A 26353-nucleotide genomic window follows, 5' to 3' on the forward strand; every position below is an offset into this window, starting at 1 on the left:
GGGCAAATATGGTTCGGCTTTGAAACGCGACCTACCCTCAGCGTTTCCATCCACATAGGTTTGCCGTTTCCTCACGTTTCCTTTTATATGACGTTTCCCTAACAGAAATGTTTCATGCAACCTAGCATAGACCAGTTCCATCGCTATGGGTTGTGGAGGAAGAGCTTGAACCACCTTGATGGAGGTGAGAAGAAAGTTTGCTGCACAATGGATCTCACTCACAAGAGGTGGAAAGAGGGGGAAGGCTCACGAGAGAGAACCTACCTATAATCACTCCTATCCAAGCATGCATCCATCAAGAAAGCAAGGATTCAAAAGGATACAAGCATTTCTCTCCCACACACTCTGTTTGTATATTGATGAGTTCTCACTCTTTGTGGACAGATTTGGGGATGCAGGCTCATGACTGGGTCAGGCAGTGGTGCCCATTCTATTATATATGCAGATGACATTGTTTTGATCTCAGCCTCTGCAGAGGGAATGCAGAGACATTTAGATGCACTCTAGAGGTTTTCTGATGACGGACTTCATGGTCAATCTCAGCAAAATCAAGGCCATGGTCTTCAACACATTACTCATAGAGGTGAGCCCAGGTGGAGATTACTTTTACAGGCCTGATCTTTTCCATGAGACTAGTTTCTGATGCACGTTTTGTGAGAGGATGTGCATCCCTAGCCCGCCTAGAGAGGCAGTGTTTCCTGGCCCATTTGCAAGGACCAGGCACCAAATGTTGGCTATTTGATACTTTGGTGCACCCAGCAATGATGTATGGGGCCCCCTTTTCGGGGACCAGATCTTAGTGAGACAACCTGGAAGAGCAGTGATGATGCTTTCATGTATGATCAGGAGTAAGCCATCTGTGCCACATGAGATTGTGCTAGCAGAGTTTGGAGTGTTTCTGAGATTGGCCCTTGAGTCATCAATGTAGTTACTTCCGGATGGACATGGCAGATTGTCGTACACTCGTGGTACACTCAGGCAGTTGATTGGTTTGATGGGCATAGCCTCGAGATGGATCGCCTTCCTTCCTTCTAGTACAGCTTGAATTCTCTGTTTTTGGATCTCTCACGGTAAGAGATCAACGTTCTCATTCAGCTGGACTTGCTAGGGTTCCACACGAGTCGGACATGGGTGTCCCCACCAGTGCTCACCGCGAAACCTCAGTTTTACAGAGCATTTTTGAGACTTTCAGAGGATGGCTTCATTGAGTACTTACAGACGCAGGTGTCACATGCCATGCAGATAGCGATTGGCCAGCTGAGGGCATCTTCTCATTGTCTTAGGGTTGAGAGTGGCAGAGCAAAAGCATGCACCACTGGTGAGGTGGAGGATGAGGAACATCATTTGATGCCCAACCTACTATGAGATCCGAGGAAGATTTCATTCTGTCTTCCGGGAAGGATTTGGCCCCCTCTCAGGGGTCATGCAGTTTGAGTAGAGATGTTTAGGCATGTGTTGATTGGATCTTCGTCGTCACGCAGAGGTATTACTGAAGCAGCACTCCGAGAGACAAAGCCAACAAGGCGTCTCCGAGACCTCCATCACAGATTTCTGTGTCACAGCTGCTGACTATAGTGGCTGGACAAGAGCAGCAGCTTGACCAGCCAGGTTGACGGACTACAGGGATGCGTGATTCTCTGGCTCAACGTACACGGGTTGTCACTAGTGTGCGTGTGCGATCCCTTTTGAGAGCGAGATGTCCCAGACCTCACTGGCCTCATCCCTCCACTTGGCAGCTGCAGATCATTCGATGATATGGTGAGCTCCCATGACAGAGAAGAGATGCTATGGCTGCTTTGCGTTCTATTCTAGAGGAGGATGGTATTAGTGTATGATCACACATTATCATGATGCAGCATCACATGATACTCCAGCTTATGTAGCTAGTTTCGTACAGTTTTTGGCCCGCCATGTAAAGGCCTTAGTGTTCACTTGCGGTTTTTGGCTGGGCAAGTTTTCGAGGCGCAATAAGTGTCTAGGGAAGTTTTCAAGGCACTAAGTAGGAAAATTTAGGATGTACTCCTTGTTTTTTCTTTTGGATGGTTCAGTATTTATCATGGATACATTGTCCTACGTTTTTGGTCTCTTAGACCCTCTGGGTCTTCTGAAAACTTCTTTCTCTCTCTCTCTCTCTCCCCCCGCAAAAAAGAGAAAAGAAAAAAGAAAAAAACCCTGTTGCATTGGCGTATGTTTCACGCTAGTGATGAGTCTTACCTCATTCGAGCAAAACATTGCCAAGAGCAAATGCAAATAAAAAGCTGCTATGCATACCATCTACATTATAAACTTGAGTAGGTGGTTAGTTTTCTCTTTCATAACAGATGGTCTGCTTTTATTTTTCATTAGGTATTTATATGAGGTCTTATCTAAAGCATGGGTGGTGAAGAAGAAAGTCCCTATACTGGTAGTCTGCAACAAGATGGACAAAGTCACAGCACATTCGACAGATTTCATTCGCAAGCAGCTCGAAAAGGAGATGTAATTTCTTTGAAACTTTGCTTAGAACTAGGGAATTCTTTTCCAATTTCTGACCTGATGATGTTTTTTTTTATTGGATGCAGCGACAAGTTACGCGTGACTCGGAATGCAATCTTGGCTGCTGACATGGCAAGTGAGGTCACCCTAGGTAAAGAAGGAGAATCTTTCAAATTTTCTCAATGTGTAAACAAAGTCACTGTTTCGGAGGCTTCAGTGCTTACTAACCAAATCACAGACATTCAGCAATTTATTAGAGACCACACAGGACACTGAACTAGTAACTTGTAATGCTTTTGTGAAAACATTTACATGTGTTAGCCATGGCCCCCTGCTATAGCCAGAAGGTTCCAATTACTGCAATGGAATTCTCCATATTTTTATCGGAGTTAAATCTTTAATCTTCAGGGATGTATTATAGAGATTGAGCATGAAAGAATCAGGAGTCTTCATAATACCTTGAAAAAGTAATGGTCAGAGGGTTAGCAGAGGAAGGACTCAACTTGTTGGTCTTTTTGTACATCTCATTGAAGCTCACATGGACCTTATGATGGTCTTTGCATACTCTTTTATTAAAGCTCATATTCTCAAAGACTAGGTCTTTCTTTGTTTGCACGTGTGTTTTCATTGGCAGTGACCAAGGATTTTTTGAATCTATAAATTTGAGTTCTAAAAATCATGTTTCCAGTACATTTTATGTAGATTATGCTAATATAAACTAGTACCTTAGTACCTGGCTTCCAGAGTGCCACCATTGGCTTCTTCTCATGGACCCAAGAAGCAATTCCCAAACCAAATTGTTTTTTTCTGACACTGGTAAGAAAGTTCCTATGTGAGATCATGCCTTGAAGGGAAGCCAACCAGTTTTGTAATCAAGAACATAACGAGTTCCTTTTAACCATACATGTAGTGTTCTTCTTGTGAAGTGTTCTCAACATATATTCATTTTGTCATTAAGGTTTTTCCATGCTTGCACATTTTGTAATACCACTTGCACGTTTGCTAATGCTGTATGTCAGGTTTTCTACCTTTGTGTCTATGGGTGATCTCATAATGATGGGGAATCATGTGGAAAAAAAGATCTCATAGATGTGCAAATTACTGAAGCCAGATTTTGAAAATAAAGGAACTATTTGGGGATCAAGGCTGCATCTATGTCTCCCATTAGAGGTACGCTGGTAAGGCATTGAAGGCACATTATGACGAAGTGAGAGCTAGCCATAACCTTGATGGAAGTGTATCACAGTACGCAGCTAAGAACAATACACCACCAAGCCTTGGGAGAACCATTGAAAGGTAGGGTACACCAAAGGTACCTAAGATTATGAGGTCACTTTGTGCACAACCCGTGGTGGGTATCGTGACTCCAACTAGGCTTGTGGTCTATACACACTTAAGGCTCAAAATAGGATATTCTTTTACACAGCACACAGCAATTTTGTGTAATCACAATAAAAGTTACAGATGAAGCGTACTTTGTCTGCGCTTGTTCCCACCATTACCACGAGCATCTAGCTCATTTTTGTATCTCACTATGCACTCTTTACCTCGCTTCACAATTTTATCTATAAAGCAAGCTAAAATTAGTGTTCATACTAAATGAGGTGACTAAAATTTAATCCCCCTAACTTCTATAGCTCAATTGCTTAAAAATATATAGCGTCGTGATTGTTTGGCCTTTCATACTAGTTTAGAGTGCAATCATGGCTTTCTTGCTATGCATCAGCAGCATATGTCCCATGAAGAAGGGGTTCATCTTTAGCATCTACAAAAATCAATTTCAACATTGGCCTTATCCCAAGGGCTATTCGACATATCTTCTTGTCTTCTTAAGGTGCCATCCTTGGAGAGCTTGAAATCCCTTGGAATGGCACAGCACTCTAAAAAGAGCTTTCTTTGGATATCACATGAAAAGCACCATCCATAGTTTCTCTAGCAAAATGCAATTTGAAAAACATGTGGCAAATGGCACTCTCTCACCAATAGTAAAAGCAATTGCTAGCACTAAACCAATGTTGAAAGAGTAGAAAATAATGCACCTAAGCGTTGACTTCAACCTGTCGTAGTTCTTCGGTCAATGCTATCAGTTGCTTTCCACCACTAGAATACTGAACTTTTTTTGCTTTCCACCACTAGTGGTGGAAAGTAGTGCTTCTCCTTCATGTGAGTGCTTGTGAGCAAGGCCTAGGGTTAGCTTGTAGAGAGCTCTAACACTTGGTTATCGCAAGCTTCTTGGTATCAGAGTGAGGTTAACACTTGGTATCAGAGTGAGGTTAGCTTGTAGAGAGCTCTAACACTTGGTATCAGAGTGAGGTTATCGCAAGCTTCTTCCTTGTGTGCGCTTTTTCTTCGGGCAGGGAGATGAACGCAATCTTTTAGGATTGAAGCACCTTTTTTGGCACAGTCCAACGGTGAAACTTCTTCACAGCAATGATAAGAGCAATAGATTCTCTTTCAGTGATAGAGTAGTTTCTTTCTACTAGTAGGAGTTATAAACTTGCAAAATGAATAGGATGGTCATACCCTTGTTCATACTTCTGGCTTTAATAGCCTGCAAAGAAGCATATGTGTACACCAAAAGCTCTCTCTCCCAGTTAGGTGAACTCAAAACATGTGCAATGATGGGTGCCACCTCGAATGCATTATATACTATCAAGATCAAAAGGTGAATCCTTCATCAAGAACTTGCTCAACTGGTGAGAAATGTGAGCAAACCTTGCTGTTTTTTTATTTGGGTTTCAAAGTGCTTTTCTGATACTCATAACAAGCCAATGGGGATACAATCAATATCTTCCCCACAGACTCACATAGTCGCTCGCCATGTTCCTCAACAGCACTGGCTCCGCGCTGTGACTGAGCTGACCTCTGCTGGCATCGCTTGTTAGAGACCCCCACAGCAGCAGTATCGTCCATATGCCAGCCCACTTTTCCCCTTAACCGATGCGTCGACTTGCTCTAATGGCTTTGCCTGCTCTGCACCAGGGGTGTATGCGTGTCCTTTCGTATTGCTGCGCAGGGGGGAGGGAGTGAGAGAGAGAGCGTGGCGATGGCAGGCGTGCAAGAGAGGGAGGAAGGAGAGAGGGGGACAAAAAGGACGCGTTCTAAAGAGCATTGAGACTTTAGAGAATTAATGTTGGGACCTTTTAAAACTTTAGTGAAAAAATTTGTGCCCCAATGGCAAGCATTAATTGATAAGGAGTACAGAAAATCTGATTAAATTCACATGCATCCTTGGTTTCATTTACAACACAAGGTGAATGAACTTAGGGCTTAAATGACTAACTCCATGGTTGATATTCATGATATATTAGCACACCTATGACTACTCCAACTGGTGTACTCCAATAGGCAATCCTCGTTTGCGTAGTGTTGGAGCTAGTATGCTTGATGTCATCCTTGCCCACATGATCTAGCTCACACACATCACTATTACATACATCATCATATGCTTGATGTCATCCTTGCCCACATGATCTAGCTCACACACATCACTATTACATACATCATCATCATGTGAATATGTGATTAAAATGAAGTTGTGATGCACTTTCGTCTCTTCTAAAAGCTGCTTCTTCAAATCAAACATTGGCCTGATGTCTTTGAACTTGCTGGTAAAACTGTGTAGGGCCTTTAGATTATCCCTCCGTTCCAAGTAGTGCTTATGAATGCTATGTTGTTGCACATATAGCTCAGCATTGTGCTCCCATGCCCAACTGGCCAAGTCAGTCCCTAAACTAGCCCAATGCCTCTCAAATCAGCTATGTTGATGTGAAGTCTAGTTCAGCAGGTAACTTGGAGTCATGTGATGATGTTGCATGCAAACAATGAATGCCTTATTGACCATCCTTCCAAGCAGGTAACTTGGAGTCATGTGATGATGTTGCATGCAAACAATGAATGCCTTATTGACCATCCTTCCAACCTGAATATTGTCAAAAGCAAAGATTGTGCTTGTGAGGTGTGTTTCAAACACTGAATGAACACCTCTAAACTAAGCCACTTAAGAACCACACCTCTAAACTAAGCCACTTAAGAACCACACACAATCGTTGAAATATTAACTGCTAATCTCTAAAAAGAGTGTGATGGGAGAAATATTATCAAACGTAAAGATTGTATTTTGTGACTTGCATGTCTTGCCTGTATCTGTCTTTGCTGTGCAGGCAAAATCTCACATGCCTTTCTAGTCGACTACTGTTAGCAGTTGGCTGATCCTTTTGCATTTATCGCCTACCATTTAGCAGTTGCTTGATGCTTTTTGCTTGTCCTCGCCTACAAAGGATAGGTTACCTTGCTTTTGTTAGCAGAGTCGATTAATAGTCTTGCTCATCGCACAAAATTTACAACATGGCTACTGTTGTTATCAAAGTGGTCAAGCATATGTTGATTACACAACCTGCAGGTCATGCTATGTTTCTCTCATAAGCATGGGAGTACACTGGTTACACTAGTGGGGGCATTGGGTTCGATTCCCAGTAAGGTTAGTTGGTTGTACAAACCATGCTAAACCTGAGGATCAAACACATGCTTATTACACTGTAATCTTTGATCCTCTTGCTTGAAACTGATCAATGTTGCATTCTTGTATCATTTTTGTAGATATTTTGCAGCTATTTTTTTGTACTAAAATCTTTCAATACTACACACTTGCATCAAAATGTCTCTGAAATGCATTCTTCATAACATTGTTTACCACAAATCTATACCAAAACTATATATTGTGCACTTTTCCTTGATTGAGAACACTATTCGACCATTGTTTTGTTCCTTTTTGAACCTTTCTTTGCAAACTTTACTTATATAACAAGTTGTCTTTGTAAGGAAATGAACAAGAACACTATTGGACCATTGTTTTGTTCCTTTTTGAACCTTTCTTTGCAAACTTTACTTATATAACAAGTTGTCTTTGTAAGGAAATGAACAAGAACTATAAAAGAATTAGACATTGATCACTTACTTCAGATTTGCACAACTTTGTCTAGGCAAAAATTTGTAATTTGATCAAGCTTTCCATTGTTAAAACTATTCTAGATTGCACAAGATCTATTTTCTTGACTTTTCTCTTCAAAGATTTGCAAAAACAACTCCAAGAAACAATAAGAAAATATTCTTGAACTTTCTTTTGCACTCCATCACTAAGATTTCCATCAAAACCTTATACAACATTCTTCTTCTTATAATATTTCTCTAAAAAGCTTCAAGAAAATCTTTTCAGGCTTTTTTTTGTTATAGTTTACACCAAGATTTGATTTTTCTACACTCGTCTTTGCAAACTTTAGATATATGTACCCAGATTCTTGTCAACTTCACTTTACATAGTAAACTTTGTCAAAAATCCAAACAAAACTATTAACTGCACAAAAATCTACATAAAATCTTCAACAAAACTACAATCTTCACATAGATATGCTTAAATGTGCTATAGAGGCAAATATTGAAGAAAACTAGGGTTTATAGATAGTTTTAGCAAGAAGAACACTAATACAAGTAAATCTAATAATACAAGTAAATCTAACATTAATGATAGAGTCTTTCAATAGTACCCTCCAAAGGATGGCTTGTATAAGATGCAGAGGGATAAGGTTACGTCCCAGAGCATTAGGGTTCTAAAATCTATTGTAAATTTATACTTGAAATTAAAGTTTACTACTCAATATTATTAAGCAAATGTTAATCTAAAAATTAACATAAACTCAAAATTTAACTTCTGTAAATTATTATTAATCCTAATTTGAGAATGATTAACCTAATCAATTCTAATCAAAGATCAAGAATACTCAAAGAAATGATTGTTCAAAATCTATAGAAACCCTAATCCAAAAATGATTAAGTTCTCTAATCACTCTCAAGTTAAAATTTTTAAAATCAAAGCTAAGAGCTCTAATACCAATATAATGAAGGAATTTAACCAAGCTCAGATATGGGAATGGATCTAAGCCATGTCCATGAGAAGCCATGTGTTAATCTACACATGAGGGATCATGAGCGAGCTCCCATGAAAGCCAAGATCTACTCATCATAGGGAGTAGTCCCCTAAACATGGAAAGACTGCCATGAATCAACCCTTAGAAGCATGAGCTCTAGGAAAATTATGATTAGAAGGTAATCAAAAGTCATAAAAGGTATCAAAAGGGTACCAAGTACATAGGCCATGTGCCCTAATCCCACATGTATAGAGATGTCCTAAGCCCGTGTGTATAGAGATGTCCTAAGCCCATGTGCCTACAACCATGCCCTAGCGTATGTACACCCTAAGTTGTTACTTCATTACACCTATAGGTTCCTTTGAACGAAAGAAAAAAAAGAGGATGAGAGAGCGATTAATAGAGTAAGTGGGCTACGGATAAGGGAGGTACAGTGATAGAGTCGATGGACTATAAATAAGGAAGGTAGCATGTGGAGAGGATGGTGATACGGGTGTGGAACACACGTATCAGCAAAGGAGGTAGAGCAATAGAGTCAGTGGGCCATAGAGAGAGTGATTAATAGTGTCACTGGGCTATAGAAAAGGGAGGTAGAGTGATAGAGTCAATGGGCTATAAAAAAGGAAGGTAGCATGTGCATAGGGTGGTGATACCAGTGTGGAACGCACCTATCAGTAGGGAGGTAGAGTGATAGAGCCAGTGGGTCATAGAGAAGGAAGGTAGCATGTGTAGAGGGTGATACAGGTATGGCAACAACAAGCATAAGGGATAAGTTGAGAGGAGGTGCGATAAGATAAAGGCATAAAGAGAACGGCTCATTGTTGGTAGGCAATGGGAGGGTAACCTAGGTGTAATGTGGCAACTTGAGAAAGCCAAGAAGGCCATGAAACTGGGTAGTTAACAGGTGGAGGCGATGGGTGAAAGGTTGGTATGGAAAGGCAACAATGTGACAACACATTGAGCATACAACGGAGGTAGCATCAAGTAGACCATGGAGATGAGATTATTGCAGTTGACAAACATCACCATGATTGAGAGTATGATGTTGTAACAATGAGAATTTCCAAGCACAGTGCATGATGAAATGGGGAAGAATGATATGCAAGAGAATGGGTTGGAGGTAGGGAAGATGAGGAGTGAGGTGGGGATGATACGAAAGATGAGTAGAGGGGATCGAGGGTGGGGAAGGTGATGAGATAGAGGATGCCCCTCCACGTTGAATATAAAACCGTGAGTGTGGATGTATCAATCAAAAAGGCCACTGGAGGTGAGTAGGAGATAATGTCCCAAAGAAAAATGGAAGAGACGAGTGTGAGGTCACGCACGGGTATAAAAGTGGCATGGGGTGGCGATGAGTAGGAAAAGGCATGGGGAGCTGAGTAGGAAAAAGCATGGAAGGCGAGTATGACAAAAAGAGGGGAAGGGGAGTATGTAAAAAGTATTAGAGGAAGGTTGAGATGTTCTAGGGGCCCTTTAAGGTGTCATTGGGAATTTTAAGCATTTTTGTTTAAAGTGTTTACTTTGACTAGTCACTCTCATTATATGTTTTTATAGGTATCGTAGCTTATGATGTGACTAGTTACTCTTATTATATAGTTTTATAGGTAGCTTATGATGTGAATACTCATGGTTACTTTTATGCATATATTGGAGTCACTTTCATTCACTTTTTGATCCCCCTAAAATTCAAATTTCATATTTTAAACTTTTGGCTCCTTTCACTCTCTTTCTTCTCCCTTCTCCTTCTCTTCCTCCCCTCCTCCCCTCCTCCCCTACCCCTCCTCTATTACTCATTCTCCACTCCTCTCCCTCATGCATGCTCTCACCCATTGTTGCATCTCTTCCACTCCTCTTATCTACATCACCTATGCCACTCACACTAAGTCTTTTCCTCACGTCACTTGTCTTCCTTGCAATTTGAATAGTTCCATGAAGGTTTTTCTTATGTGATTCCTCTCTTCCTTGTTCTGCACATCACCTATATCACTCATTTAAGGATTTTCCTTGCACAGCTTGTCTTCCTTGCCTTCTACATACTCCCTTGATACTTTTCATGATGTCATTTTCTTTCCCTTTAGGCTTTTCTCCCAAGATTCTCCTCTTGCTTACTCTGCAAAATGCCTCTCCAAGATATCTCTAACAAACCTCCCAAATTTAGGTTGCATGTAGATCGTGACTGTAAGTATGCAAGCCTTTGGAGTACTAGAGAAGGTCAAATTTACACAGATGTCGACTTGGAAAGCATACAAACACATAATAGGAAGAAAATTGATCCTTGGACATAGGGTAGGATTTTCCCAATGGATACTCCACCCCCCTTTCAAAATGTAACTATGTTTCTATGTTTTTCGAGTGATGGACTCAATGGTCTTCTTAGATATTATAGAAAGCAACACTTCTTAACTCTAGGTGAAGCACAAAGAAGGTTGTAAGAAGAGAGTCTTATTTTGCTGAGTTAGCAAGAACAACTTAATGAGCTAACTACTAAGATAAAGGCATTGGAAAGGGAACACATTGTCATGGAGAAAAACATAGGAGTATTGGAAGCTAATAAAGTTAAGCTATATAAAAAACACTTTCACTACAAAGAGAACATCTTGAAATATTTACAAACACCTTGTAAATATATACCCATGGGATTTAGAAAAAGAAAAAGGAAGCGGGAATTGGTGAACTCGTCATGCAGTGGTGTAAGAAAAATAAGACTAAGAGCCACAAGGTGTGAGCTAGGTGGGAGTGTGATGAGGAACGTCTAATAGTCGAGAATACACATGCTCCATCTTTGGCTTGGCATGTTTATGGCGGGTGATGGCTTAGATGCTCACGTAACTTAGCTCAGAGGCTGGTAAGCTTACCTCAGAGGTCGGTGAGCATGTCCTCAATAGGATCAAAGGCTCAACACTAGCATGGCTCAAAGGCTTATTCTAACATGGCTCATTGGTTCATATAGCTGTCCCCAACTTAGACTCAGAGGCCAAGGTAACTCTGGGAGTTAGTGAACCATAACCTATATTGCTGATTAGGGATAACGGAGTATTATTGGGGATGACTGACTCAAAGCACACATACACTCGTTTTGGATTTAATTCGAGCAGAGTACCCCACACACACACACATTATTTGTTCATATTTTGGGGGACTACCGGGGAATAGAACCCTGACGCACACACATAAACATTAAACATATAAAAAGGCAGGGTAGAATTCCCCCTTGATGCTAGAGATATCACCCTTTTTCTGGCGACGTTTCCATGGCATAACTTGGGGGACTATCGGGGAAGAGAACCCTGATGCAGACACATAAACATTAAACATATAAAAAGGTAGGGTAGAATCCCCCCTTGATGATAGAGATATCACCCTTTTTTCGGTTTCCATGGCATAGCTTGGGATGATGACATAAATTTGTCAATGGAGCCCATGGTGTACACGTATGTGCAAATGCTACTGGCATGATCTTTGTTGGTGCTAATGATGCCCAATGGAGAACCATTAGGACTCCCATCAAATTGTAGAAACAAAAATTAGGGAAAACCCCTAACTTTTTGCACTATTACAACTCCAATTTGGCTCGATTTTGTCGATTTTGTGGAAACTCCCAAATTCATGCTATCCTACATAGCTCCAAGGCTAATTAAAAAAAAAAACCAATTTGATATCTCTTACAGGCTCCAATTTCGTAAATGATGCTAGGAATTGGCCCAAATTCTTGAAATGCTGCAAATGTCAATTGTGCAGAGAATGGAGAAAATCAAAATGCCCTAAAGCAAAAATTACCAATTCTGCTTTATTTTTGTAAAATCCCCAAATTGATTTTTTGTTAGAGATTGGCATTTGGAACGTGTTGATGTTGATGTTATATTATTGACGTCACAACAGAATTATCCTTACGATGATGTGTCTACTTGCACTACTTATATGATTGATAGAGGGCAGAGTAAAAGCGATAAGGTGGCTAGGAGAAGAGCTTAATGGGCACTTGCGTGGAGGACACACGCAAAGTGTGGATGGGCATGCTTGATTAGAGATGGGCATGGTCGGGGTAGCAGTACGAATAGCATACGTGTGAGGCCATGGCATACACGTAGCGGTTGGGTGGATGCTAGCTAGCTAGCAGCAAATGGTGTTGAGGGAGTCAGTGTCGACCATCCAAAATTGATAGGTTGAAACCAATAGGCTCTGATACCATTGTAGGGATTTATTAGGGTTAGTTTTAGCTCAACTATGGAGGCTCAAAGGTGAATGCCATGGCTACTGTGTAGGAGTCGACAAGAAGAGTTAGAGAGAGGAGAGAGATAACACAAAATTGCACGAATCAAATGATGTGGTGTATTTGTTGATGTTTCAATGAAATACATGTACCTTTTATAAGTACAAAGATTATCTTCTTGACATCATTGCTTATGTCATCACACACACAAATATCTAGCCTTAGAGGCTGTTCACACACATAAACACAACTATGCACACACTTAAGGGGTGGGTTTACACACATAAATGGTACACACATACATGGATATACAAGCAATGGTATACACAGACAAAATAAACACACACGCAAAGCTTCGAATTCCCAACAAGGGCCTCATATCACAATTTTCTAATGCTTGGTTATTCCATGAGTTCCTCTTAGTCTGGCTAGAATAATCCTCATGCATTGAAGGGTGAATGATTCCTCAAGGTGTATTCCCTTCATTTCTCACAAGCAGGTCACATCGAGCAGCTCCTTCTTTGAGCTTAACAGAAAATCCTGACTCCTCGATTATGAAGGCAATGTATCTATTCTTGTTTATGATTTGCCAACTAAATGTTACAGGTATATATTGATTTAATGTGTACAGAAATTGGCTTAATGGATTGTGCAAATGTGCACAAGGTTATTAAATGTGCGAATGTGCAAAAGGTTATTATATGTGCAAGTGTGCACAAAGTTATTTCATGTGTAAAAGCCCATTAGCATTTATATTTAGGCAAACGTTTTGATATGTACAAACCTTAGGAACTTTAATATGGTTAATAATATGTAAAGCAAAACCTAAAAGTTGTTGGAATTAGGGTTGCAGGAAAGCACACAAAGCTTGGAGAAGAAGAAGCAAGAATGTACACAACACACAATGTATTATATTGTGTCAATGTACAAAGATAAGTTAGCCCAGAATGATGGGCGTATATACAAGCCGGGGGAAAAAACCTCCTAAGGAGGGAAAAAGTGCCCTGGCGGTCCTAAGTGTGTTCACACACATCACTGCCTATATATATGGCAACAAATCCCCCTTGGGACTGATGGTGTGAACGAGAGCTGGCACTCATGTATAGGGAAGTGCCATGCCCAAAGTAGATCAGTCCACAAAGGGGAGCAAGTCCAAAGCTTTGCGGAAAGCTTCAAACTTCTCACGAGGAAGCGCCTTTGTGAAAAGATCGGCGAGGTTGTCCTGTGTTGGCACATATGCCAAGCTAATCTCTCCTGTTGAGAGTCTCTCCCTGACATAGTGATAATGCACCTCAATGTGCTTTGTGCGAGCATGAAAATTTGGGTTTCTCGCAAAACTGCCAATGCGCTCTGACTGTCAGTGTAGATAGAGATGGCAGACTCCTGTCCAACACCCAAGTCAGCCACCATAAGCCGTCTGAGCCACACACACTCAACCGTAGCTGTGAAAGCTGCCCTGTACTCAGCTTCACAACTAGAAGTGGCCACAGTAGGTTGCTTCTTGCTCAACCAAGATATGCATGAGCTACCGAGCATGAAACAAAAACCACTTGTTTGTGGACACTCTTGTGTCATAGCAACCAGCCCAATCTGAGTCTGAAAAAGCATGTAAATCTGGCGGCAACGATCCCCCCTTGGGATAAAGCAACCCAAGATGTATGGTGCCACTCAAGTAGCGAAAGATGCGTTTAACTGCCTTCCAATGCTGAGACCCTGGGCTATGCATAAACCTGCTCACCTCTGTGAGACTGCAAACTGAATGTCCAGCCTCATAATGCATACATAAATGAGGCAACCAATTGCTATCTGATAGAGTGTGACATCAAAGTGATCTCCAGCATCATGAAGACTCAACTTCAAACCTGTCTCCATTGGAGTAGCAATAGGCTTGCAGTCTTTATGGCCAAATCTCCGCAATAATGTCTCGATATACTTTGTCTGACACAAAGCAATACCTCCATCACACTGCTTAAATTGTATCCCCAAATAATGATGCAAATGCCCCAAATCTAACATCTCAAAAGAGGAATTCAAATCAGCCTTAAAATCAGCAATATGACTCTCATTTGGTCCTGTGAGCAGCATGTCATCGACATAGAGAGCAATGATTAGATGTACATCATCCACACGTTTAACATACAAAGTGCTTTCTGTTGGACTATTATGAAAACCATGTGGAATCAAATATGCATGTATCTTTTCATACCAAGCTCGTGGAGCTTGCTTTAAACCATACAAAGCCTTTTTCAACCTGCACACTTTGTTTTCCTGCCCTCTTTGAACAAAACCACGAGGCTGCGATACATACACCTCATACAAATCTCCATTCAAGAACACAGTCTTTATGTTAAACTGATGTACATTCCAACCATTATGAGCTGCGAATGCACAAATGCTATGAATGGTAGTCATACGACAAGTGGGAGCAAAGGTCTCATCAAAATCAATGCCCTTTTCTTGAGCATAACCCTTTGCAACAACAAGTCTAGCCTTGTAGCGATCAACACTGCCATCTGGCTTTCGTTTCAACTTAAAAACCCACTTACATCCAATGACCTTTTTACTAATATGCAAATCACACAAAGACCATGTAGCATTCTTCATTATAGCATCATATTCACTTTGCATTGTAGCCAACCAATTTTTTGATTTTTGTGCCTCATCAAATGAAAGAGGTTCTTCCTCTTCACACATACTAGACATAGCCAAAGGATAACAATCTCATGCATAAGAGGCATGCTGAAAACCTGAACGAGTACGACTAGAAATAGGTGCATTAATTTTACTATCACGCAAGGTTTGCACCAGTCATTTAGGCATACCTCTAGCTTGCTCATTTTCAGCCCTATCCTCATAAATTACATCCTGTAAATCTGCATCAGAAATAGGCTGATCTATGATGTTGTTTGAAATCTGCATAGGCTGAATATTTGTCTCATTAGGACTTACATTTGAATTCCCACCTGTAAACAGAGGCAACAACGTATCGAATACATCCCGTGAGCTCACACCTGTCTCTTTGGTACATGATAACAAAGGCTGCACAGCATCTTCCACAAAAACAACATCTCGACTAATCAATATACGCTTTGACTGCGGATGATACAATCTGTAACCCTTGCTCTTAGCACTGTAACCATCAAAAATGCATTTGACAGCCTTATCATCCAATTTTCTACGTTGTTGCACAGGCACTAAAGCATAGGCCAAGCAACCAAAGACATGCAAGTGACCAATAGAAGGCTTCCTGCCATGCCAAGCTTCGTATGGAGAAACAGACTGCAAAGCCTTAGTGGGACACCTGTTGAGTACATATGTAGCACACATGACAGCCTCAAGCCAAAACGCATGTGGCAAAGCTTGGCTCTTGACCATACATCGTGCCATCTCCATAACTGACCTGTTTTTCCTCTCAGCAACACCATTTTGCTGAGAGGTATACGGCACTGTACATTGGTGTTTTATCCCACGACTAGCCAGAAATGCATCAAACTCTTTAGACATGTACTCCCCCCCTCTCGATCAGAACACGGAGGGTGACCACAGTACAATTGGATACATTTTCAACCATAAGCAAAAACTGTTTGAAGCACAAAAACACTTCAGACTTTGCCTTCAGTGGATATACCCATGCATGCCTTGAGTAATCATCAATGAAAGTCACGAAGTACAAGTGTTTACCAAATGACGGAGTTTGCATAGGCCCACATACATCACTATGTACAAGTTGCAATTTGCGAGTGGCCCGCACAGAACCATCCTTTGGAAACGCAAAACGCTGCATTTTGTCCAAAATATAGCCTTCACAAACATGTTTCAATGGTGCCTCAAGAGGGGGCAATGAAGCAACCATATCAAATTTCTGCTAGCAAAGTTCAGATGACCAAAACGAGCATGCCATAGTTTTACATCTGAAACTGCCTTTTCATAAAAAACTGCATTTGCTGAATCTTCCACACACTTATCATAAGAATTGAGCCTATATAGCCCACGAAACAAGGTGCCAGATGCAATAATCGTATCACCAGAAGTCAAATCATGAACAGTATATCTGTTATCCATAAATTTGACTACAAGTCCAAGTCTAGCAAGCGCAGAGACAGACAATAGATTCTTCTTTATCCCTGGCACATACAAAGCATTTGAAAGTGTGAAAGCGTTGCCATTTATAACAGTAAGCATAATTTTACCAACGCTCTTCATTGGGTAAGAAGCATTATTGGCACATGTGACAGTATTCCCATTAGGGACAGCCTCAAGACAAGTGAACATATCATGATGCGAGGTAATGTGCTTTGTAGCACCACTGTCAAAATACCATACATCAGAGTCAATAGAAACTGCCAAACATGCATCATGTACAGATGGGTCATACTGGCAATACATGCTAAATGCCCATTCTATATCCTGCACAACATTTGCTGAATCTGCATTTGTAGAAGCATCCGCTATTGTGGCTGCATTTGACTCTTTCTTCTTTGCCTCTTTAGCCTTTAGCTTAGGGTAATTCTTAATGACATGATCAGTTGCCTTCTTACAATAGTTGCACCTGATCTTTTTCTTGCCTTTATCAAGAGCCTTCTCAGACCTATTGTTGCTACCTGTGGAAGGAGAAGAAGTTGCAGACCTACTAATAGGAGAAGAGACAGTGGAAGGGGCTACCTTACCACTTCTTCTCTGCTGGGCAGCAACAAATGCCTGATCAACTGCACGCTGCCTAGCCCTATTTTGCTTGGACTGCACTTCTTGCAAGATCTTGTTGACTAAAGTATCATACTTGACAACATTAGGTCTGTCCTCAATAACAAGTCTCCACATGGAAGCAAAAGTCTGATATGACTCAGGTAAAGCATCAAGAACAGTTTGCACAAGAGAATGATCAGGAATAATCTCACCTGCAAAAATCAACTGTTCCTTGAGATCTTTAATCTTAGCAAGAAATACATTCATGTCATCATCTTCCTGCATGATCTTCGATTCTAACTCTTTACGCGGGCAGGTAAGAGATTTTTGCCTTGTTTACGACCTGCATACAAACCAGCTAGAATATCCCAAGCTTGTTTAGCTATTTTAGCTGAACGAATATGTGGAGTGATGTTACGTTTGACAGAAAGTGCAATCAAGGCATGAGCCTGCGCATCTTTACCATCCCAACGAGCTTGTTCAGCAGTGGGTAAAACAGCAGCAATAGTAGAGCTGCTAGAAACTGCAACATCCTCAACAGATCCTACATCCACAGAACCTGGACGTACATCCATACCCTGCACAATGTTCCACACTCCTTTTGCAACCAAAACATGCTGCATCATGTATGCCCAAAGTGGGTAGTTACTGTCTCCATCCAGTTTGTCATCAGCAGAGACAACATGCGAAATACATCATTGCTGTTATCAGCCATGGATTGAAACTGATGCAAAAGCTACCTGTAATGGAGCAAAGACTGAATAGAAAACAACTCGTGCTATGTAGCACGGTCCACAATAGAATACGTATGCCTGTTTTGTAGAAAACTGCACTGTCAAAATTTTTGCACAAAATGACGAAAACACCTGTACAGAACTTGTAATGCAAAAACGGAGCCCAAAACGACCTTAGATGCAATTTTGGAGAACACTAAGCCTACTGGCTTATCTGTAGAGTATAGGGACCTGCAAGCGCTCGTGAAAGCTCACCTCAATTGGAGAGCGTGAGTCAGAGGGTGCTAGCAATGTAGCCTTGGGAGCCGATGCCTGCTCTGATACCAAATGTTGGAATTAGGGTTGTAGGAAAGCACACAAAGCTTGGAGAAGAAGAAGCAAGAATGCACACAACACACAGTGTATTATATTGTGTCAATGTACAAAGATAAGTTAGCCCTAGAATGATGGGCGTATATACAAGCCGGGGGAAAAAACCTCCTAAGGAGGGAAAAAGTGCCCCGGCGGTCCTAAGTGTGTTCACACACATCACTGCCTATATATATGGCAACAAATGGTTATGGGCCCACCACGCTTCCAAAGTGGGAAAAGCAAGCCCAAATTGTACGCATAACTATATAGTATTAGCTCCTTGGGCTATTTTTATGGAATACAATTCTCAAAATACTCATGTCGTGGAAGTGGAGCTTGCACCTAATATTGTCTTGATGGTGATGTTGTTCTATCTCTCTTGTTTATGTTATGCTATGCTCTTTGATATCAATTTGATTTAAGTCTTTGCTTTAATTTTTTATTATTATTTGTGAGTTTTTAATTATTTCTTCACAGAAGTATAGAAAAATCCCGTGATAGTGGTATCAGAGCTTTGGATTAATTCAATCTTCTTGAAGTTGATCAAAGACTTGTGGACAAAGAAGTGAAAGAGACAAAGGCAAAGGTGATTTTGGTGATTTTTCAATTTAATTTGAAGAAGAATACGTTTATGGTTATGTGTGGTTGAAAGAAGGCTTCTTTTTAACCATTGGACAAAAAATCTCCGTCGATCTTTTGCCTAAAGAGTAAAGCAAGGTGGAAAACCATTAGTGGGTTTGTGAAAACCACAAAACCATCTTTAATCTCACTAATCTTCTTCATAATCTATCCGTACGAATCAAATCAGCAAGGGAAAGAGCATAGAGAGCCATAGCAAGATTGCTAAGCCAGTGGAATTGCTAGAACCAAGTATCTTCACATGAGATGTTGTTAGCAAACTCCCTTTATGGCTAATTGGGGATGCTCGAGAAGTAATTGTCATGCCAAATATACTTGCAAGTGAGGGGTGTGTTATGTCCCTACCATATATATAGAAGGAGATAATTAATTTTAAATTTTGGGTTCCTATTGCTTCTCTTTTTATTTATTTTTTTATTTTTTACACTATCTAAGGCATAATAGGAAAAATAAATTTTCATAGAAGTCATGGTGGGGGAGGATCCATAGGCTTACCTTTGTGAGTTTAAAAGGGCAGGCTTGGTAATGGGGATAACAAATTAACATAATGGGCATAATTAGGTTAGTATATGTTCAATGCCCGCCTCTCAGTATGTATCTCACATTGATGTATGGTGCACATTTGTACAACCCTCATTATGAGGAGAAGCCATTAGTGCATATATCTTTAGTGGGAGTCCTAGCTTAGATGCTGGAAGGGGTCGTAGTTGTGATCGTTGATGGTTAGGAGATGATGAGGGGTACAAGCGTTAGCTGGGCTCTGTGGACCAAAAAGGCTCTGTGGACCAAAAAGGTATAGGGAATATTCTAAGGAATATTTTCCCTGGATACTGATTTCATCATAGGTGGGCGATGGTTGGTTGGGACGTATCATGGATATGCAAGTGATGAGCCGCATCAATGTAGCATAGCTGCCCATGTCTTGGACGCGTCACTGTACTACCTGCAGTATTGTTAATGGACATAGTTGGCACAAGCTTAAGATATCCAATGCTTGTGAGAATATATTCCCTATACTCTTAGTATGCCCCTCCTCCATTCAGATCCTGTCTACATTGCCATCTAAGCTCTACACTAGAGCACACGAGTGGACAACACCATCATATTGTACCTATCTCTTGTTTGGTATAATCAAAATTCTAAAATTATCTCTATTGCATTGTTTAGTGTACTTTTCTCTTGTTGTATCTCTTTTCGTTGTGCCATATTCTTACATGGTATCAAAGCTGTAGGTTCTCTTAGTAACAATAGTACACAAAGTCTAGTCTTTCTTTGCATAGAAGTAGCTTGGAGGAGTGATGTCTGCTTTAGGGCCCAGTGCTGCTACTATTGCATCCATCCACCTGCCTTCACTGAAGGCAAGTTAGATGGGAAAAACTACACTCTTTGGAAGTTCAAAATTAATGTCATCCTTGATTCCTATGAGCTACTAGAGACTGTTCTAGTAACGGACCAAGAACTAATGGAAACCATTGACCCTAGCGATAACACAAGAATGATTCCACAAGATGTTTCTCTTTTTGAGGCATGGAAGCGACGCAATGCAGACACACTTTGCACCATTATTACCAATGTAAGTGATTCTATTCTTACTTTGATTCAACACACAACCACGGCATCCATGTCTTGGACCATACTAATAAATCGGTCTGAGACCCGAAATCAGACCAAGATTGAGAACCTACAGAATTAGCTTGTTATTGAAAAGTTTGTTGAGGGAGAGGCTGTAGAAGCGTTTATCTCTCGGATCAAAAACGTGCGAGACCAGATGGTTTCTATGGAAATCATGAAGACCAGCGATGGCTCAAAGATGCATCCGAATTCTACTATAGAAGTATGATGGCTTGGTTACGGCACTAAACACCCACGTTAGAGTACCACCTCTTTCTTTTGAAGAATTTTTTATTATGTTGTTTGAGGAGGAGATGCGGCTGAAGACCTGTGATGGTGGCGGTAACATCGCATTTACAGCCAAGGCAAAAGGCAAAGGTGGGGCTACTTCTGAAGACAAGAAGAAGAAGTTTTTTGGTATGTGCTACTACTGTGACAAGAAGAGTTATGCTGTCAAAGATTCCAAAAAGACTGCAAGAAGAGTTATGCTGTCAAAGACTGCAAAAAGAAGCAGGGTGATGAGAAGAACGGCGCCATGAAGACTTCATGGAAGGGAAAGGAGTCAGCTAACTATGGGTCACCACCATATAAGAGGTATGCTCATTCGCTCAGGCTCCAGTTGTTGGCTATTCATGGATTTCGGATAGTGGGGGGGGCATCACAACATATGACTAGAAAAAAGGAATTATATGGCAGCCTTTACAGGAATCCATCAATGTTATTGTCGAGAATAATGCTAAATGTCCAACCGAAGGGTTTGGAACTATCTCGTTTGTGGTAGTTTATAGGTGAAGAAAAGAAGATATCCAATGTGCCTAATAAAGAGAAACCTGCTCTCAGTTGTTACGATAATAGATCGTGACCTTGAAGTACGCTTCAAGAAAATAAGAGCAGAGATTCTAGATCCCAATGGGAAGATAGTTGGCAAAGCTGTGAGGAATAATAATTTGTACAAGCTGAGTTCTCTTACAGCTGTTGTAGACAAGGGCACAAGCAAACTTTGGCATGAGCGATTTGGTCACAACGGATTTACTGTGCTAAAGGAGATGTAGAAAATGGGGATGTGGAAAATTTACCTGTATGTTCCTTTGAGAAGCCTTCATGTTCTCATTTTCAAACATTCGGTTGTGAAAGTTACATACATATACCAGATGAAAATAGAACTAAGCTTGCTGCCAAAAGCAAGAAATATATCTTCCTTGGATACAGTACAAAGTCAAAGGCATATCGACTATTTGATCCAGAGGCTAAGAAGATCATGGATAGTCGAGATGTGTTTATGGAGCATCCACATTCAGTGGAGGATAGGGATCCGTCCACTTTATCATAGAATGGAGAAATAATCCACCATGTGCCTAGTCCAAGCATGGGAAACGTGAAGGAGGAGGAGTTTTCGAATGATGAAGACTCTAAAAAATCACACCATCCTGGCCCTGCATATAAAGGACAACCACTTCCTATGTGGGTAAGGTAGCTCTTTGATGATCGCAACTCCCCACTCATGTTGCAAAAACTATAGCAAATGGCTTACGAAGATCAAAGAGAATAGAGGAGCAGAGAAGGTCTTCTGAATACATTGTCAATATGGCCTTGATGGGTTGAGATAATGGATTTAGTGAAGGAGCCCACAAATGTAGAAGAAGCTTTGGCAGATCCAAAGTGAAAGCAAACGATGGAGCCAGAGTATGACAACATCATAAAAAACAACACCTGAGAGTTGGTTGATCGGCCACCAAAGTGAAGGTAGCGATGCAATCAAAATATGACATCATAAAAAACAACACTTGGGAGAGCTAGTTGACCAGCCACCAAAACGAAAGATAATTAGCACCAAGTGGGTGTGGAAATCCAAGTATAAATCCGATGGTTCATTGGAGAAATACAAAGCTAGGCTAGTTGCACAAGGTTTTTCACAGGTTGAAGGTTTTGATGTCAGTGAAACCTTTGCCCCAACAGCTCTAATGACCACCACTATTTGCATAGTATTTGCCTTGGCTGCTAAAATAAGAAGTGGCCAATTTTTCAAATGGATGTAAAATCAACTTTTCTGAATGGACATTTCAAGGAGGAGGTGTATGTCACTCAGCTACAAGGGTTTGAGCTGCCCGGATCAAAAAACATTTTTGCAGCTTGAAGAAGGATTTATATGGGTTGAAACAAGCCCCGAGGACATGGTACCAACGAATAGATACTTTTTTCAAAAAAATTGGCCTTTCTAGAAGTGCATTTGATGCTAACTTGTATGTACTAAAAAAGGATGGCAAAGATATGATAGTTGTTCGCTACTACGTGGACGACTTGATTATCATAGGGGTAACCATGAAGACTTGTTTCAGTAAACAGGAGAAAGGCTTGGCTTTGAGTTTGAGATGACAGACTTGGGGCTCTTGCATTATTGTTTGGGAATCGAGGTTTGGCAGACAAGATCTTCATTTCTCAGCAGAAGTATGCAACAGAGATCTTGAAGGCATTTAGTATGAGAGAGTGCAAGCCAATAAGTACACCAATGAAGGTAAACTCTAGGCTTTCTTCTAAGGACACTTCACCTTTGGTTGACATCAAGATGTAAAGGAATCTCATTCGGAGTTTGATTTTCTTGTGCAATACTAGACCAAACATTTGTTATGCAGTTGGTGTGTTGGAGTAAGTTCTCCAACAAACCAAGGGAAAGTCATTGGAATGTAGCAATGCATATGCTCAGGTACATCAAAGATACCATTGAGTATGGAATTACATACATCCGATGACTCCTTAGTGGGATATTGTGACTCCAATTAGGCTGGAGATTGTGACACCAGAAAGTGAGTTTCTGGATATTGCTTGTCACTTGGATCAGGTTTCTCTTGGATTAGTAAGAAGCAACCCACAGTGGCACTTTCTTCAATTGAAACAGAGTACAAGGCTGCTTGTTTTGCTGCTTATGAGGCAGTATGGTTGAGGAGGATTCTAGCATAGATATGGGAGTTCCAATGAGGTCAGCTCATGAACTTATGATGTGATAATCAAAGTTGCATGGCCATTGTAAAGAACCCTGTGTTTCATGCTTGCATTCAGTATCATTATGTGCGGGAGTTGATCGAGGATGAGATTGTGGAGCTGGAGTACTATTCTATGAAGTAGAAGTGCGCCGACATCTTTACCAAAGCTCTTGGGAAGGACCAGATCACTCGACACCTTTATGGACTTGGCATTGGGCTAAGAAACTCTTAGTTCATCTTTGGAGTATATATCTCACATTGATGTATGGTGTACATTTGTACGGTCCCATTATGAGAAGAAGCCATTTGTGTACATATCTTTAGCGGGAACCCTAGCTTAGATGCTAGAAGGGGTCATAGTTGTGACCTTGTTGTGGTTAGGAGATGATGAGGGGTACAAGCATTAGTTGGGCTCCGTGGCTCGAAAAGGCATAGGGAATATTTCTTGGAATATTCCCTCAAATATTGATTTCATCACATTAGCTAGAAGTGGTCGGTTGGGATGCGTTATGAATGCGCGGGCAATGAGCCGCGTCAATGTAGCATAGCCTCCCACGTCGTCTTAGACACGTTCACTGCACTACCTGTAGCACTATAAATGGACATAGTTGGCACAAGCTAGGGCATCCAATGCTTGTGAGCATATATTCCCTATACTCTTAGTACGCCCTCCATTTAGAGTCTATCTAGATTGCCATCTAAGCTCTACACTAGAGCACACGGGTAAATAGCACCATCATATTGTACCTATCTCTTTTTTGGTATAATTAGAATTTTAAAATTCTCTCCATTCTCTCTATTACATTGTTTAGTGTACTTTTCTCTTGTTGTATCTCTTTTCGTTGTGCCATATTCTTACAAATTATTACCTTCTTTTTTAGATGGAAGAGCTCTTAAGTGGGTACGAGAGTAAGAGGAAGAAGTGTTGAGTTACTGGGATAAGCTAAGTGCAACCTTGTTGGATGAATTCTTACCTAAGGAAAAGTATGATCAACTGCTAATTGAGGTCTCACATCTTTCTCAAAGCATTGATTCTATGAAGGGTTATGGTGAACAAACCACTAAGTTGAGAGATAGCATTAAATGTCAATTGTATAGAGATGGGGTCAAGGAAGCCTCATCTGTCATGGTTGAGATTGATGGGTTGATCTTGCATTAATTTATATTTGGGTTGAAGCCTAGGATACGGCAAATTGTCAAGTATAAAGGTGCTAAAGACTAAGCTGGGGCCTTGAAGGGTTATGGGTGAACAAACCACTAAGTTGAGAGATAGTCAATTGTATAGAGCTGGGGTCAAGGAAGCCTCATCTGTCATGGTAGGGATTGATGGGTTGATCTTGCATTAATTTATCTTTGGGTTAAAGCCTAGGATATGACAAATGGTCAAGTATGAAGGTGCTAAAGACTAAGCTGGGGCCTTGACGATAGCCCTGCATTAGTGAGGAGGAGGATGTAGATCAACCAAAGCCTTAGGTATTGTCATTTTTTCCTACACCAATGGTTACATCTTCTTCTAATGATCGCAAAGTGGTTACCTTTAATGAATCGTACATATAAGTATGGCTATCTCCAATGCACTTGATGCAGTGGTGTCTCAACTCACCAATAAGGATGGATCGACCTTCTACAAGCTCGTGAAAGAGGGCCTCCCCTAGGGCAAGCAGATAGGAAACATGGTAAGAAATTGTGGCCCTTCTGATCTTGATCTTTCTTGCAATACATCCTATGGGTGCCAAGAGAAAGGGCATTATCACTAAAGATTTTGACCTAGGAGAGCTTCTTCATCCTCTAATCCTATAAATTTAAAGATGCCACTAAGGATGTATGTGTTGTTGAAGATAAAGGTATTGTTGATGTGTGCAATCAAGAGAATAGACCCAATAAGGATTAGGATGTAGAAGAGGAAAAACCTCTTCAAAAGCAGTAATTGAAGAAAAAGGGTGATCAAGAGAATAGACCTAGGAAGCATAAGGATGTAGGAGAGGAAAAGCCTCTTCAAAAGCAGTAATTAAAGAAAAAGGATGAAAGGAGCAAAGTTTGAAGAAGAAGAAGGCACTTGGGTGTTGTTGACTTTGGCCTTTCTAAGAGTCAAGGACCTTATTCCATTATCGAAGACATAGGATTGCAGAAAGCAAACATTACTTATGGGAAACTTGTTACATTGGCTCTTTCCTTTGAGGAGGGAGTTGAGAAGTGGCATCAATGCTAGAAGGAGAAAGAGGGACATGCTAGCTCAGCTAGTGGAGGCAAAAGTGGGCATCTATTCTCTTCAGATTGAGTTGGTATGTAATGGTTTGTATGTAAAGAATGTTCTTGTTGATGATGGTTCTATAGTCAATGTCGTTTCTGAAGGTTTAACAGAAACATTGGGGCTTAAAAATAGTTGTGCAAGTCTAATATTACCTTAGGGATGGCAAACAAGGCAAGTGTGAAACCTGAAGATGTTGTGAGTAATATGGTGGTTTTTGTCGTGGGAGTATTAACCTCTTTAGATTACTAAATTCCCACTGTTGATTGTCATATGGTTTCTTTGCAAGTCAAACGCCTCCGTGAGGAGAACATAGCCTACATATCCACCCTATACGATGAAGAAGATGGATTGACAAGTGTAAACAATTATCTTGTTGAAGGAACAAAGGGATACTTTGATGCTTGCTATATCCTAAACAAAATCACAAGTGTCTATCAACCTCATTGAAAAGATCAAAACTTCATAGAATGTGTCACATTTTTTAGAATATAAGTCGA

General features: G+C 40.7%; 1 protein-coding gene across 1 annotated transcript in view; it reads left to right on the plus strand.

Moving 5' to 3' along the window:
- Window positions 1-3067, plus strand: part of LOC147631111 (uncharacterized) — a 97677-nt gene extending 94610 nt beyond the window's left edge. The window contains exons 5-6 of the mRNA XM_086809443.1: window positions 2347-2478; window positions 2562-3067. Coding sequence (XP_086665569.1) covers window positions 2347-2478; window positions 2562-2751 — 322 coding nt within the window. The 3' untranslated portion in view covers window positions 2752-3067. The remainder of the gene's footprint in view (window positions 1-2346; window positions 2479-2561) is intronic.
- The last annotated feature ends 23286 nt before the right edge of the window (window positions 3068-26353 follow it).

This window comes from Cibotium barometz, chromosome 15 (assembly GCF_041138505.1).
Source record: "Cibotium barometz isolate CiBa-2024 chromosome 15, ASM4113850v1, whole genome shotgun sequence".
NCBI lineage: Eukaryota > Viridiplantae > Streptophyta > Polypodiopsida > Cyatheales > Cibotiaceae > Cibotium > Cibotium barometz.